Genomic DNA, 16254 nt, shown 5'->3' on the forward strand with positions numbered 1-16254 from the left:
CTTTTGTATTATCCCCAGATGTTATCCACCTTGGAGCAAGAGAAGTGTTCTTTACAAGAAAGGATATCCATTCTACAGTCTGAAATCAGAGCTCTGTCAGGAGATTATGATAAAATGAAGATGGAATACAGCTCACGTCAAGAGGAAGATAGAAATAACATCAACAGTCTACAGAACGAGCTGAAAAACTTCCAACTACAGTTTGAAGAATCAGTGTAAGTTTTCAAATATGGACGAATTTCTTTGATTTACACGAGTATGCTTTAGATTTTTGGGAAAATTTCTTTTCTTCTACCAGAATATTGACTTCACTATACATCTTCTGTAAGTGTATCTATGGATGGCTTAGCCTTATGAAGGACTTGGTTCCATCATGAATGATCAATAACTTCTGGCAGCTTTTCAAAAAGATCTTACCTTATCTTGTTCCATTCCAGTTCTGCCCATGAAAGAGAAATCAAGAGCTTGACAAACCAAATCCGAGATCTTGCCAGACAGAAAGAAGGTGCTCTGAAAGAAGTAGCTGAGCTCAAGACTCAACTGAAACTGGTTGAAGAAGCTCGAGATGCTATCAGACGAGACCTGATCGATGCCAACCGAACCATCCGGGAAGCTGAAGAGAACAGTGATATTATGAGGAAGGACATCATGGATCTGAAACGCTCGGTCAATGATGAAATCAGAGAGAAAGAAACTATCAGTAAGACTGCTGATGAACTGAGAAACACTGTCAAACGAGCTGAAGCTGACAAGACTGAGCTTAATCGAGGCCTTCAGGACTCTAAACAGAAGATCTGTGGTAAGTCATCATATGACAAGTGTATTCTTTAGGCTAAATGTTCAAAAGGAAAACTAGCATATCAAATCATTGTATTCAAAAGCCATAAGCAAAGTGAAAAATCACTGTTTAAACTCTTGTTTTGATTTCTTATTTCAGTTTTGGAAGAACAGAATCAAGATTTGAATAAGGAAGCCAACGATTTGAGAAGTAACTTAAGAGATGTAGAAAAAGCCAGACTTGATGCCAGAAGAGAATTACAGGAACTGCGACGCCAGATCAAGATGTTGGATGGTGAACGCAGCAAACTTGGCAAAGAAGTCGTAGAGTTACAGACCAGAGTTGCTCATGATGAAGAAAAGGATGAAGAATCCAGAAGATTTTCGTTTGATTTGAAACAGAAGGTGGTTGAAACTGAAGCCAGCCGAGAAGCCTTACGTAAAGAACTTGCCAATATGCAACGAAAGATGGCCGAACTTATTGATGAAGCTCATCTTAAGGAGAAGAACTACCACATGTTATTGGAGGACAGTCGACGAAATGAAGCTAAATTAGATGATAACAGAAATGAATTGGAGCACGCCTTAGACAACTGCAATGCAGAAATCAAGGATTTGAGATTGAAATTAAGCGGCAGCGAAGGAAGAGTTAATGCCCTTGAGGCGGCCTTAGCTAGATTAGAAGGTACCAAACGAGATATTGAATTCAAACTCAATAGTATTGTATCCAGTCTTCGAAGATCCATTGGTTTCCGACAGGAGATGCCAAGAGGTCGAGCCATGAGAACCAGGAGTCCTAGTCCAAGAAGATCCCGATCCAGACCTACCTCACCATCCAAAGGATTCGAGAGCACCTACACTACCACTACTGATGGTAGAGGAACACCCATACCAAGAACTGGTGTGTCTCCAGTACGTGGTGAGAGTCCAGTCAGATCACGAGGAGCTTCACCTGTAAGATTTGTTGATATGTCAGCTGTAGATGTTGATCCTGAGGCTGTAAGAATGGCTCTTCGAGATTTCATGGGACAACTGGCTAATGCTGAACGAGAAAGAGTAAGTAGGCCTACTCATCTTTTTTACTCATCTGTCTGTTTAAATACATGTCACAGAATTTGGCTCAAACTTTAAGACAAATGCCTATTCTGAGTTCTTCTCCAGAAATTGAAAATAACTCCATTGCTGTCTTCTTAAAAAATTTGAATAAGAAATCTTGGAATCATCTTTGCTTGGTGGATCTTTAAATCAACTTTTGCAATTTGCATTTTAGGATGATGCCATCAGCTCTGTGAACAGCCTGACAACTCAATTAAGAGATTTGGAGGGAGACCATGAAAGAACAGAAAACAGACTGTCTACATTACAGAAATCTATGGGAGCTATTGAAGAAGGTAAGCTAGACTATATCTTTACACCCTACTCTCAGGGGGGTAAATATCAAGATTTTGGACTCTCTCAGAGGAGTAAGAAGTCCAATAAAATGCACAATATCAAGGCTTTGGTAATCAATCTCCCTATCTTTATATATTGAATTCAATTCAAATTTCTTTGATGGATTTATAACTCTGACAATTTCAATTTGTTTCCAGACAAACGAGGTATTGACGGACGTCTATCTAGCGCCCAGACTGCTCTCATGTTGCAAGAAGAAACCATCCGTAGAAACGAACGAGAACGAAAAACTATGTCTGACAAATGTATTGCTCTAGAACGTAACTTAACTGCTGTGGAATCTGAAAAACGTCAACTTGAAGAGAAACTCAGTAAGATGAGAACCAATGAATCCAAACTTGAAGATGACAAGAAAAATCTGAAGATCGCTTTTGATGATGCTGAGAACAGATGTACTAAATTAGAATTGAGTCGTCGAGCCTTAGAAGGTGAATTACAGAGAGTGAAATTGGCCATGAATGATAAAGAAACTGAAAATCAGGTAAGCATTGAAATTCTCCCTATGCTTTTCCAGTGGTAAAAGTACCAAAGCCTGACAAGGAGAATAGATTCTGCATTGACTATGACAAACAAACGCCTCGGTTCATTGTTAGGTTTAATATTAAGGAATTGATGCAAGCTTTTCATCACAGCTACAATACTTTCCAAAGTTAGACTTAAGAGATGTATACTGGCAATTAAAAATATAACATTGTAATGTACTTTCTATTGCTATGAATTAATGATGAACATATTGATTAGAAACTTGTCTTAGTCTGATATTGTGCTTCAACCTTGACTGAACTAAACTTGTGATCTAGCTACTAGCTGTCTCAGTCAGTCTTCTACAATAGGCATGAAGTCTTTTTATAAAAATAGTTCAGTACATCCTGTAAGGAGAAGCAATGCTGGTACTTGCAGCCATTTGGTTAGTTACTTTGAACTGCCTTCTAATATGAGGTTGTGACTATAGCTTTATGGATTGATCGTGCTGTTTTCTGTTGACAGCCTTCTAATGTTGGTCTTTAACTTCAGTTATGTGGCTTTGTCTAAGCTAATGCCTTCCAGTGTTTGGTCTTTGACTGCTGCTATATGGCCTTGTCGTGGTGTTTTTCAGGTACTATCCAACCGAGTAGACAATCTAATGAAACAAGTACAAGATTTAGAGTCCAAGTCTAACTCCTTACAACTAACCATTGATAGAATGAGCCTCAACTTGACCAAGACAGAGGAGGAGGGACATCACCATAAAGACAAGGTGAGTGCAATTTCATAATATGTGGTATTTTGGCTTCTTTTTGGGTTCATTTGAGGTTGAAAAGCACTTGAGCCTTTGCTTTTACAAATTACTCAAAAAAAATTCAAGATGATCCAAATATTTAAAAGATAATGTTGAGTTCCAGTTGTACAATTCATCTGAATTTTAATCATGGCTTTTTCGTTTCCAGGTTCAAGCATTGAGCATGTCTTTATCTGACAGCAATGCTGTTATCAGTGAACTCGAAGACAGGATTTCTCAGATGCAACGAGCTATAACTAATAGTGAACATGATCGTAGGGTGTTACAAGAGAGACTTGAACAAACAAGGTAAGTTTTAAAACAAGACGCAACACAAAGAGGAAATTATTGATACACTGAGACCATATTACAACCGTAAATTCAGAAATATTGTATAGATTGGTAGTTTTTGGATAAACTAGTTCACTAAGTGAAAGATTTTACTGGTCTTTGTTGTTTTATCAGTGTAAAAATTTTATTATTAATTTTCAGACAAGCCTTGGATGATGCGAAGAAACAGAATCAGAATTTATTGGAAAGAATGCAGGGATTACAGTCAGACCTGAGTGAAAGTGATGTACGAAGGTCAGAATTAGAAGGTCATGTACGACAGAGTTCAACGGTAGGCATCTTTATTTTTTCTTAATCATCATTTTTATTTTATTATCTCAACAATGTTGTTATCATCAGGTCAATGAATTTTGTGATTTGATTAAAGAACCCAAGAACCAATGATCCAAACAGCAACCCAACATCCTAAACGAGATATTTACTAGTGTAGTTTATAGATATCCTGTTCTGAATTCCTTGAGCCCCTCTTGATTCTTAACTATTCCTGTTTCAGATCTTAGTACAACGCCAGGAATCAGAACAAGAATTGAATCAAAAAATCCAGAAATTACAGCAAGACAAACAGAACTTAGCTGATAAAGTCACGCAGCTACAGAGAACTATTTCAGACATGGAGAACGCTAAACATGAAGTTGAGAGGTCAGCCACTAGGTTGGAGAAAGATAAATCTGCCTTAAGAAACACCCTAGATAAGGTTGGTACCAAAAACATCGAAAATGTACAAATATAAAAATTGTAATCTTAAAACTAACCACCATATACTGCTTTAATACTTCATTGAGATATTTTGAATAAAGTCAAATTTTAAATTCAAGCCATTTTCAACTTTTCTGAACTCTTGATGTCACTTTGCAACTTGGTTTATTGGCATTACTTTTAGAGTTTCCACATGCTCTTTGGTATTTGTAGGTTGAAAGGGAGAGACTACGAAGTGAAGAGATGGCCAACAAGAGTGTGTTAGAACGAGGCAATCTCGATATCGTCATGCAAAGACTGGAAGACGATAACGTCGAACTACAACGTCAAGTACAACAACTGCAAGCTCAACTAGCCGAGGCTGAACAGCAACATTCCCAAAGGTATGACATCTCAATAACTCATTGATACGTTCGGTCAAATTGTCTGCCAAACTGATATAGTAAAACAATGTAATTAATGACTTAAACCATGCAAAGGTACAGGAGACTATAGAAGCACCATCTGGGAGTGGCTGTTTAAAATAGAGAGCAGAAGATACTATAACTCAATAACTAAAATATCTTTTGATTTCCCCACTACAATATACTACAATAACAGAATATGTTCCTAATCCATAATGACATTTTCAATTTCTGATTTATTTTATTTATAAAGTTTAATTGAATTAAATGAAGAACATCTAAAAAGGTATCGAAATCAAAGTTGTGATGGGATATAACATTTCATAGCAAAGCATGATGTTCATATAACATGTTCAATATCTCCCATATTTCCCATGTTGGAATATAACATTTCATAGCAAAGCATGCTTATATATAACATAATATAGCATAAAGAATAATGCTATAAAATATAACATATTTGACTTTTATGGAATATATAACATCTCATATTAAGCATGATGTTCTTATAACATAATATTTCCAACATTGGCCAAGCATAAGGTTATAATATAACAGATTTGATATTTATGGAATATATAAAAATTCAAAGCAAGCATGATGTTATAACATAACATGATTGTGAATAATCTTCAATATTATGGGATAGGCGGGATGCATGCACTTATGGGATGCAAACATAATGTAAAACATATCAAATAATTGGGCATTTCTTTTTTAAAGCATCGTAATACGTTAAAGGTTATTATAGCATGAATATAAATATGTATTACAATACTCAAAGCAAGGCATGGCATGACATTTTCATGAGGGTATTCGCAGTTCAATAAATTAAGTGGGGGAGCATCTTGATTTAATAGCATTGCATATATATATGTTCTGTATAACCAAACTAATAGAATAGCATGAATTATATACATAGATATTGTCATAATAACATACTTGTATTTAAATATTTATAAGACATAGGCTGATAATTCATGCAGGGCTAGAGTTTCACATTGATTTAGGCTCATGTTTCACATGGTTTCACATGGTGGGAGTTAATGCATCTCATGACTGGTAATGCTTGATACTAATGCTTACTATTTATATACAGTTCAAAAAGCATGAAAAGTTTTAACTCAAGAATTGGGGCAGGAAATTTCACTATGACACAGTTCATTGCATTGTCACATGTATCACTATTACTGAACACCAGTTCATTCTGTTCAAATGTTATTGCATCGTTCATATATATTATATTGTCTGCAAGTGGTGCATAAATAGGAACTACTGCAAGAATAATTCTCTTTTAGAACTAGAGCTAATCTCCAAACATGGGTGAACGTATTCTATATTTTATAAGTTTACAAGACATTGTCTTTTCAATCAAAATTATAAGATAAGTTATTAATTTTATAACTTTCACCCATGTTAACTTATTAACTAAAATCTTAACTTAAAAACATTTCAAATTTTTAACTTTCAAGATCTAAAATGTTTCATTTTTTTCATTTTTTAGATTGATTGATTTAACGACACGTCACCGAGCCGAGACTGAAATGGAAACCGACAGACTTCGTCAATCTCAGACTCAAGCTGAACGTTTATTAGACGCCAGAGAACGATCCAACAGACAGAGAATCAAGGGTTTAGAGGAACAGGTAAGCCTTTGAAACATCTCAGCATTTTGAAATTATTATTTTTTTTTGAAAAGCCACATCTTGGCATCTCAGCCGATGCCTTCAGTTTCAGTCCAACCATCCTGTAAAATTATTATCATCAAACAACAAGATTTATAGTGAGTTATCTTTCCCTTTCAGTGTTCTACCTACCGAGACCAACTAAGTCACGAACTCCGAAAACGTCAACAATTTTTAACCAAGAGTACACGAAAGAGCGAGGAAATCAGAGATATACGCCACATTTTGGACACATCCTTGACCACTGTCCGAGATTCCTCCATCGATCCCATCATCTTGGAGCACGAATCCCGAAAATTAGACGAATCTTTAGAAATTCATTCCAGTCCACCTGTCCGATTATCTCGTCATAGTCGATCACCTGTACGAAGCACCTCACCAGTCCGTTTCCCAGTCTCTAGTTTCAGACGAAGTGGTCGTAGTCCAATGTCTTATCGTAGGTCTGCTAAATCTTAAACCAATCATGATAGTAGTCTGTTCCCAGGGCCATTAAACATTTCTCATACTTAGTTTAGTTTTGAATCTAATTAGAGTAAAATCTCAGCTAAGTATGAAATAATGTTTGTGACCCCTGGTCTGTTCTGGGAGGTTAAAATCTTTTTAGACTGTCTCACCTTTCATATTTTTGTGAACTTTTTTTTTTTGAGAGAACTAGGCTTAGTGTCTTTAAATGCCTCTATTAATTTGTACTTTATTAAGGCATGAGTCTTGAAAATGCCTTTTTATTTACAATGTATGATCAAATTTGTACATCTTTTGTTATATTGAAGGTTTTGAATATTTAGTCACATAAAATGGTGGCATCGTACCATTGTGGTACCTAGGTACAGAATAATAGAGGCATTTATGATAATGCCTAAACTTGAATTAAAGGCAGAATATAATTTGTTATGTATTTTTGGCTGTGATATTTATTTCTTTGTACCAACAGGGTCATTGATTCAGTTATATTTGCCAGTCATGTATGGCTGAAGCTTCCACTGAGCATATTTGGAGGAACACTTTTATGTCTGGCAGAAATTTCTAATCAGCATCCTGCATGGTATATGATTATTATTATTAGTATTATACTGTTTGGATTGACCATATTTAGCGCATATTTTTTGACTTTAGGATAGATTATGTAAAGATTTTTTGAGCCGTCTCAAAACATAAATTTGTCGACCAAGCAAAAATGAATTCCGTCCACTAAAGTTATATTTTTCTTATATTTTTGTATTTTTTTGTTTGTATTTTGAGTTTTGAGTGACCTAATTTATTGTTTCTTTTCATTTTTTTTCTTGGTGCATTTATCTAATAATTTTGAAAAAATTTGTTGAATTTTGGAAATAAAACTAAATTAGAATAATGAAATTCAATTTGAACAAAATTTGAAACATTTAAATCTATCAATAGTTAAGTTTAGTTTTTAAGTAAATTAGAATTAGAAAAATGAAAAAAGTTATTTAAATTATTTTTAAAGTTATTAAGATTGTTGTTGGAAGGATTATCTGTGATGGTATATAATAATTATTAATTAGTTTAGTGATTAATTACATAATAATTTAGTAATATTTAGTTATTAATTTAGTAATATTAATTAATTAATGAAGTGTATTATTATTTGTTGTATGTTAAATGTATTGTATTAAATTATTAAAATATATCTAGTGACAAAAGATTCTTGGTTTTCTTTTTTCCTGAGTTGTGAGACGGCTTTCTTTCTCTGAGCTTTCTTTCCCTAAAAGTTCAAAAAATTATGGATGTCCAAAACAAAAATTTGGATGCCTGATATCTGACTCCTGTCCAAAACGGTCAAATAATACAAGCTGGATTTATCGATTACAGCTGCATTGAGATGAAAATTTCTTCGATATCATCACTTTCCTACTGAGCAACTCTTAGTTCATCTTGCACATTCCACATTCTTTCAGTAGCAACTTTTTCTACCTGCCAAAAACCAGTCTTCAAATCGTGTATCGTAAAAACATTTTATTGGCATCTTACATACATGTGAGATTTTTCTTTTACAAAAATAATTTTTCAGAGAGTTGAATTTGTCCAGCATTAGAGTAATCAATATAAAATCTAACTTGGAAATTTTTCCTTTTTTAATGCAAATACAATAGGTTGTTTCCACGAACATGTAAATTTAATAAAAGTTTATGACTGTGTTTAATTTTAAGTCTTCATTACATGATTGCTCTATCCAATTCCCAAGTAAATAATTATGCTCTTTTTCACTTAACTATTTTGAATTCAGAAAATATAAACCCTTAAACAGGCCAATTTTACAAATTATGGCTACATGGTACAATATATTTTGTTGAAAATGAATTCTACAAATGACAATAATAAACATGTACATGATTTCTATTCAGCAATATCAGAGAACACATCTTTCAGTTTTAAAACATCTTCACTCCAAGGGCCATTGTCACATAGTACTAACACATGATAATTCAAAGTGATTGTTAAGAGGTTTATTTAATGTATAGAGAACACTGATCTCATCATTTTAATTTTGAATAAGATGGTTGGGGGTTTTGTAATTCCACTTGACCTAAATGTTTAATGATGTAGCTATCCCAAAGGCTCTTAGATATTATTACAAGCTTTTGTCATAGTGATGTCATACAGAGTTGTGGAATTTAATAATATCAAGAACAATAGACATCTGATAGAATAATACAAATACAAACCATAGATTTGGTCCAGTCGTATTATTGGTTAATTAAAGTATGTTATTAACAATTCTGTGAATATGGCCCTATACCAAAAATAATCTGATTACTTCTTTAAATATTAATTTACATATTTACATAATAAATTGACTAAAATATGAATATTCATCAACTCTTGACGACCAATTCTGCCTCCACAATTTTCTTGTATTCGTCGATTCCACCTTCTAATGATTTAACAGTTCCACCACTCACTACCCACAATTCCTTGCAGACTTTGCGTATTAATCTTTCGTCGTGAGATACTAACACTACACCTCCCTGAAACATAAATCAAAATGCAATACAGACTCTTTTGTTATAAAATTGTGAAGCCCAAAATTTTGAAATGTGTAAAATTGCCAGCACTTCATCAATGAGCCAATGATTGGTTTCGGGATTGAGACTCCAAATGCCGAAGCACATAGGCGGAAGCTGAGGAAGGATCTGAGCAAAACAAAGTAGACTTACCTTAAATTTCTGTAAAGCGTTACCCAGAGCTTCGATTGTCTCCATATCTAAATGATTGGTAGGTTCATCAAGAATAAAGAAATTTGGACTGAAAAGAGAATGACATAGATCTTGTTTTTAATATGAAATCCACATTTACAATAATCAACAGAGAAGGAAATATTCAGTTCCAAATGTGCATTTTTTTTTCAGGTGCCATCAAAGACATTAGTGAAATTCCTTTTAATATTTTTGAAATGGGAACAATTCATTGTTAAGCTTACTAAGGTTGGATACTGATAAAAATACTTACTTGGCTAAACTCATCACAGCGAACGCTACTCGACTTTTCTGTCCTCCAGAAAGACTAGCAACTGATCTCATGGCTAATTCACCACTCACACCAAATGATCCTAACATAGTACGATATTGTTCTACTGGTTTCCCTAAAATTAACAAACATTGAAAAATGTAAATATAAGTCTTGTCAACTTACAGAGACATTGACCCTTTGGTGTATCAAAAAAATCTTTGGGTATGAAACATTATTCACTCCTCACCTGGGAATCTAGCAGCCAGGACTTCAACAGACGTCATATTCATCTCTAGCTGATCAATGTGATGTTGACTAAAATAACCGATACGTAAACTACGATGTACATGTCGTAAACCACTGACGGGAGATAACTCTCCTAGTAATATCTTTAATAGCGTTGTTTTACCAGCACCATTCTCACCAACCTAAATATAAAACCCAAGTATTAACGATCTGAACCACAAATCAATCATCAACTTAGCATGCCTTAAGAGTTCACATAGCTAATAATGTTTATTCGGGTTTGTCATCTAAGCAATCCTTTCAGAGAGTCCACATAGCTAATAATGTTTATTCGGGTTTTTCATCTTAGCATTCCTTTCAGAGAGTCCACATAGCTAATAATGTTTATTCAGGTTTGTCATCTTAGCATTCCTTTCAGAGAGTCCACATAGCTAATGATGTTTATTCGGGTTTGTCATCTAAGCAATCCTTTCAGAGAGTCCACATAGCTAATGATGTTTATTCGGGTTTGTCATCTAAGCATTCCTTTCAGGGAGTCCACATAGCTAAAATGTTTTTTTGATTGTCAACTCAACATCTCTTTAAGAGAGTCCACATAGCTTTCCTTTTACAGATTTCACATGCCTAATAGACTAATGTTTACATGGTATTTAGGTTTTTCAGAGAGTCCACATTGCTAATACTGATTGTTTGGTATATTTAGAGGGGAATGAAAGTAAAGAAGTGGGAAGGATACTAAAACAATGACTTACAATACAGATTCTAGAGGTCATAGTAGAATTAACACAGATATTCTGAAAGATAGGTTGAGTTTGACTGTAATAAAACTCCACCTCGTCTAGTTGTAATATAGGTGGTGATAGAGACTCACATTCTGGGAATCTACAAATGGAATAGTTTTTGGCATATGAAATGGAATTTCTGAGCTAATGGAGATGTCATGCAATTATGGAATTTTCTTATGTCCAAAGATCTGTAACAGAATCTGGTTGAAAGATTCCAAGAAATATAATCAATATAATTAACAAGAGCTCATCCTTTACCATTTTTACAATATGGATGTCAATTCATCAGCATCATTTTTTTGCAAATTAGGAGATAGAAATTTGGAACTAGTGAGCAAGAATAAGCGAGCACCCACCTTAAAATAACTTCTGGTTCTTTTTCTATTGGCACTAGTGGAGGTCTGAAATACAATGAAATAGTTCCAAGGTCTAACAATATTTAACATTCAACTTAGACAATCATATAGAATATAGTTGAAATGGAGTTGCTGCATCTGTAAGGCGTATCTCACCATTCCTTTAATGTTGAAATTCATTTTTGATAACAAAGTATGTATTTAGACAATTCCATTGGTGATTTACTTACAGTTTTTCTAAGATCTTGAGTTTACTTTGAACTTGTGCTGCTCTGTTAGCATTATATCTAAATCTATCTATAAATATCTGAAAAAAAAAAAAATGTAATTCTAGACTGAGTGAGGTTACCCATAGAAAATAAATGAAACAAAACATTGAAAGTAAAATATTAATCAAGCTGTTTAAGGATAACCTTGAGTGAACTATCCCGTAGAATATATATGAAACAAAATAACACAGAATTGTTTTAAGTCCCTAAATTTGTTCTTCCTAATGAGTGAAATGACCCATAGAAAATAAATGAAACAAAATATACACGATTATTTTAAGTACCTGAATATGTTCTCTGTAATCTTTCTGGGCTTCGTATTCTCGCATCTGATTTTTTAACCGTTCTTCCCTCGTCTTTTTAAACACCTCGTAATCTCCCCGATATGTATCGAGTTTTCTAGAATGGAGGTGAATAATGTCCGTGGAGACAGAGTTTAAAAATAATCGGTCGTGAGAGACTACTAATATCGTTGATTCCCACGTCTGAAATTAAAAAATTCATAAAATTAGTCATAAAATACTTACTCACTTATGATCTGATATACTTCCTCATATGAAAAGTTCATTAGCTACTACTAATGTTTCACCAATATGTTGTTTTGGATTTCGGGTTTCGTTTTGCTCTTCAAGCCAATGTTCTGTAGCAATACTGTTACCATAATACAATAGAAATTGACCTGTACCCACCTGTAAGTAATTTTCTAACCATATAATGGCCTTCATATCCAACATGTTAGTAGGTTCTGAAATAGACGAATATAGAATCAACGACACATGAAGTAAGACACCATAAATTAAGGCTTGTGGCAAGGTGGACAAATAGATGAAAAAAAAACACAGCATTGGGTGCCTTGCTTATATTTGAATCATTCCTCAAAGATTTTTATACCTTGTTTCAAAAAAGATCGATTTTTTTAAAAATATTTAAAGTAAACTTACCATCAAGTAAAAGTAAATCTGGTCTGAAAAGCAAATATAAATTTCATTATTCATTTAACTATGCATGCTGACCAAGATTAAGACCCACAACCACTATTGTTTGAGCTAATTAACCAAACAAATGACATCAACATTACAACACTATAACCAATTGAGCTACAGTCTGCCCTATTAAATTATAATGAAGCTTTAAAAAATGTCAACTACTTACTTTGTAAATAAAGCACGTGCTAATGCCAACCTCATTCTCCAGCCTCCAGAAAATTCTCTGGAAAAAAAAAATATTTATGTAAGGTAGCTATTAGGATTGCCTCAAAAGGTTTTTTATGTCCATAAAAAGACATAAAACTAAAAGTATTCAGCTCTCATTTGTCTACCAACCAACCATTTTTCAGTTTCTATCAAGTGTCCGCAGCACTACAGCAATAAAATATCTTACTTGGTAGGTCGATCTTGAGAGGAAGAGTGGAAACCTAGACCAGCCATGATAACAGCTGCTTTAGCTGGTGCTCGGTCAGCTTCTATAGCTGATAGTTCTTGATAAACTTCAGATAACTTAGTACTTAAAACACTTTCATTTTCACACCTACAAAATACAAAATGGAATTTTTTAAATAACTCTGGTATTAAAGCATTTAAATTGATGCATTTTCTCTTTACAAGCTGAATGTCAGATAGGCATGCTTGCGCTTTTCAACCACGTCTTAAAGTACTTCCAATTCGGCCATAGTTTTAATACCATGTAGAATACAAGGTGCGAAATTTTGCCAGGACATCAATACCAATTCATCATGTTTTTGATTTCTAGCATTTACTAATTAAAGTTAAAAGATAAAATTCGGAAGTCATTCAGAGAAATTTCACTTCCTGTACTCTTTTTCCGCAATGGCACTTGTTAATATAAAGAGAGTGAAAGGGAATAATTACCCGGGTGTGTTTAATTTAACGTTTAATTCGCGTTCTTGTCTCAGCAGATTTTCCCGTTTGGTGTCACACTGTAAAACACTCTGAATGGCGGGCGTGTTATCTCCCACCACTTCCTGTTCAACGTGTAATATTGATATATGGGAGGGTATCTTTAATTGTGCACTGAAAAAAAATGGTACAGATAAGTGGGACATTATCTTTAAAGGGTGTGAAAAAGAAATCTTGCAATTCCACTGAAACTAAAAGCTTTATGTTACTAGCACAAGGCTCTTAGATATTATTAGCAGCTTTTCTGATAGTTACATGTATAGTTACAGCATTTCTATAATAACAGGAACCACAGACAGCTAATGGAAAATTGGAATGATGCAAATAGAATCCTTCAATTGACAAACTTCTTTACAATTCCTCCAAAACATGAAGAAATTCAGCCAACAATATATTTCAATAGCTTGCTTCAAAAATATTTTCAAATCTTTCAGCTCACCTTGAGATCATTTTAAGTAGTGTTGTTTTACCGAGACCGTTTCTACCAATAAAACCATAACGTCTACCGTAGACTAGATGTAATTCAGCATTAGATAACAATACTCTGAAAAAAATTGAATTCAAAATTATATCATATTAACGACAACCACTCTAAAATGAATATATTTTTAATCAAAATATGCTTGAAATTATTGAAAATTTTACCCAGAAAATTTAATTGGACAAAACATTCTCAAATTAAGTAATGTCATACCTTTCACCAAAAGCCACATCAAAATTTTCAATTTTAATATCTAAACTCTTATTGGTACCGGAGGCGTCCATCTTGGCATCTCTTCTGTTAATCTGTTGAGAAGCAGACGCCAATTCAATCCTGGAAAAAAATTTAATTCTGCATCTGATAATCCATTTTGTAAAATATAAGGGGAGTAACTCAGCAATCTGTTGACAAAATGAAAGTCAAAATCATTTTAGCTATTATCGTAATTATGCCACTGTCTTAAAAAAAATCCCTTCATTGCTCACTGTGTCTCTAAAAAATTGGGACATACAAGGGGAGTAACTTAGCAACCTGTTGACAAGGATGTCATCTAAGGGTCAAATTTCCCTCATTGCACACTGCAAGGATAAGGCTATTTTATATTTATCAAGTTAGTACTGACCCTGAATCGACTTTCTTGATAGTAACAGGGGCTTGGTCCCTTCTGTCTTTTTTCATCTGTAGTTTGGCTTCAGCTTTTTCTAACTTCTTCTTATCAACTGTCTGTAAATATAAACATAAAATAATATGTATGTCTTGGTAATGTTTTTTCTATTAAAGGTTGTGTTGACACCCCTCATTTTTCTATTGAACTTTTCCACACATGCATACTTTCTATCAATGTGGAACTGTAGATGTAAAATTGGAAGAGCTCATTTGTAAGATAAGGGGTGTATTTGTTCTATCCAGCAATGAATCCCAAGAATTGGTAGTCTACTTACAGAAAGATTGCCATCTCGTTTGCTCAACCAAATACTACCAGCTTCCTCTTCTATTTCATCAATCTTAACATCTTTAATAACTACTGGAGCTCCTAATATTTTATGTTGTCCATTGACTTTACCATTACTTTTATCACTGATAAAAAAAATACAAACACATGAACACTTATTAGCTTCTAGATCTTGAAAAAATGAAAAGTTTAAAGTCTACTATTTTTTCAGAGAGTCCACAATGATAATAATGGTTTATTTGGTATTTAGATTTGTCAACTCAGCATCCCTTTTAGAGAGTCCACATAAGACTTATAATGTTGATTTGATAATAGACACCTACCCTCCGCCATCAGGCACTATAATTTTATAAAGTCGAGTACATATATCTCGAATATCATCTTCTGTTTTAGAGTCGTCAACTTGGTGTAACATCTCACCGAACGCCTCATAGACATCATCTGATTCATCAAAGTCTCCCCCATCTTCTAATACACCTGGAGTAGTAACAGAGGAATGCACAATGGAGTAACTTTGTTAGAATCTTTTAAATTATATTCATGTATCGAACACTGCAATGAGCAATGATGTAAATTTTTATGAAAGACATGGTCATGTGTCAAAAAAAATATCTTATCTCTAGAACTTCTCCATTCTGAATATTTTTCAGGTACATTAACTCTCAAACATGCATATAAAATTTAAGATACAATCTATAAGGCAGAATCCCTTTAAATCTACCTCAACGTGTTGTGCAATAGTCGATCAGCCGGTACTGAATGACTTGAAGTTGAACTGACACAAGCGTTGATCTTTGTCGACACGTGGGTCAAATTTAGCCGCAGATTACACTTTAGGGTCGTCTTAAGGGGTTTGTCACAAAGTCAAGTAGTTTGAAAGGTTTCAGGGCAAAATATACGCACCATGTAAGTAATCGGCGATGGTGTTATCAATTTCTGGCAAGGACTGGCGTAAAACTTGTCCAACGTCAGCCATGATGCCTATCTGTAATCCTTAACCCGAATTGACTTTTGGTATTTCTTTTATTTGACTAATTTTTTGACGATTCAGTATCACAAAATGACAAATATTGAATTCACATTTAATTGAGTTTTGAAATTTTGAAATAATTTATTTGTATTTGTATTCATTAGTCAATTCGAAAATGAATAAACTTTGGC

The 16254-nt window shown here is 33.9% G+C and overlaps 2 protein-coding genes across 2 annotated transcripts; one reads left to right on the forward strand and one right to left on the reverse strand.

The window, feature by feature from the left end:
- Positions 1-1053: 1053 nt before the first annotated feature.
- Positions 1054-6596, forward strand: LOTGIDRAFT_133011 (hypothetical protein; the record flags this gene model as incomplete). Its single annotated transcript, XM_009067423.1, has 9 exons — positions 1054-1833; positions 2048-2168; positions 2367-2710; positions 3326-3466; positions 3657-3796; positions 3980-4109; positions 4332-4532; positions 4748-4917; positions 6443-6596. Coding segments are annotated over 9 exons (2181 nt in total), but the record flags the coding sequence as incomplete, so codon positions are not given.
- Positions 6597-9454: 2858 nt separating this feature from the next.
- On the reverse strand, positions 9455-16069 carry LOTGIDRAFT_133119 (hypothetical protein; the record flags this gene model as incomplete). Its single annotated transcript, XM_009067424.1, has 19 exons — positions 9455-9607; positions 9797-9884; positions 10089-10221; positions 10336-10516; positions 11087-11216; positions 11476-11520; positions 11706-11782; positions 12029-12229; positions 12434-12489; positions 12686-12708; positions 12897-12953; positions 13125-13271; positions 13613-13774; positions 14100-14204; positions 14355-14474; positions 14764-14864; positions 15083-15209; positions 15417-15570; positions 15997-16069. 19 exons carry the CDS (start codon positions 16067-16069, stop codon positions 9455-9457), a joined length of 2133 nt encoding a protein of 710 aa, XP_009065672.1.
- Positions 16070-16254: the final 185 nt, after the last annotated feature.

Source organism: Lottia gigantea (genome assembly GCF_000327385.1).
Source record: "Lottia gigantea unplaced genomic scaffold LOTGIsca_82, whole genome shotgun sequence".
Classification (NCBI taxonomy): domain Eukaryota; kingdom Metazoa; phylum Mollusca; class Gastropoda; family Lottiidae; genus Lottia; species Lottia gigantea.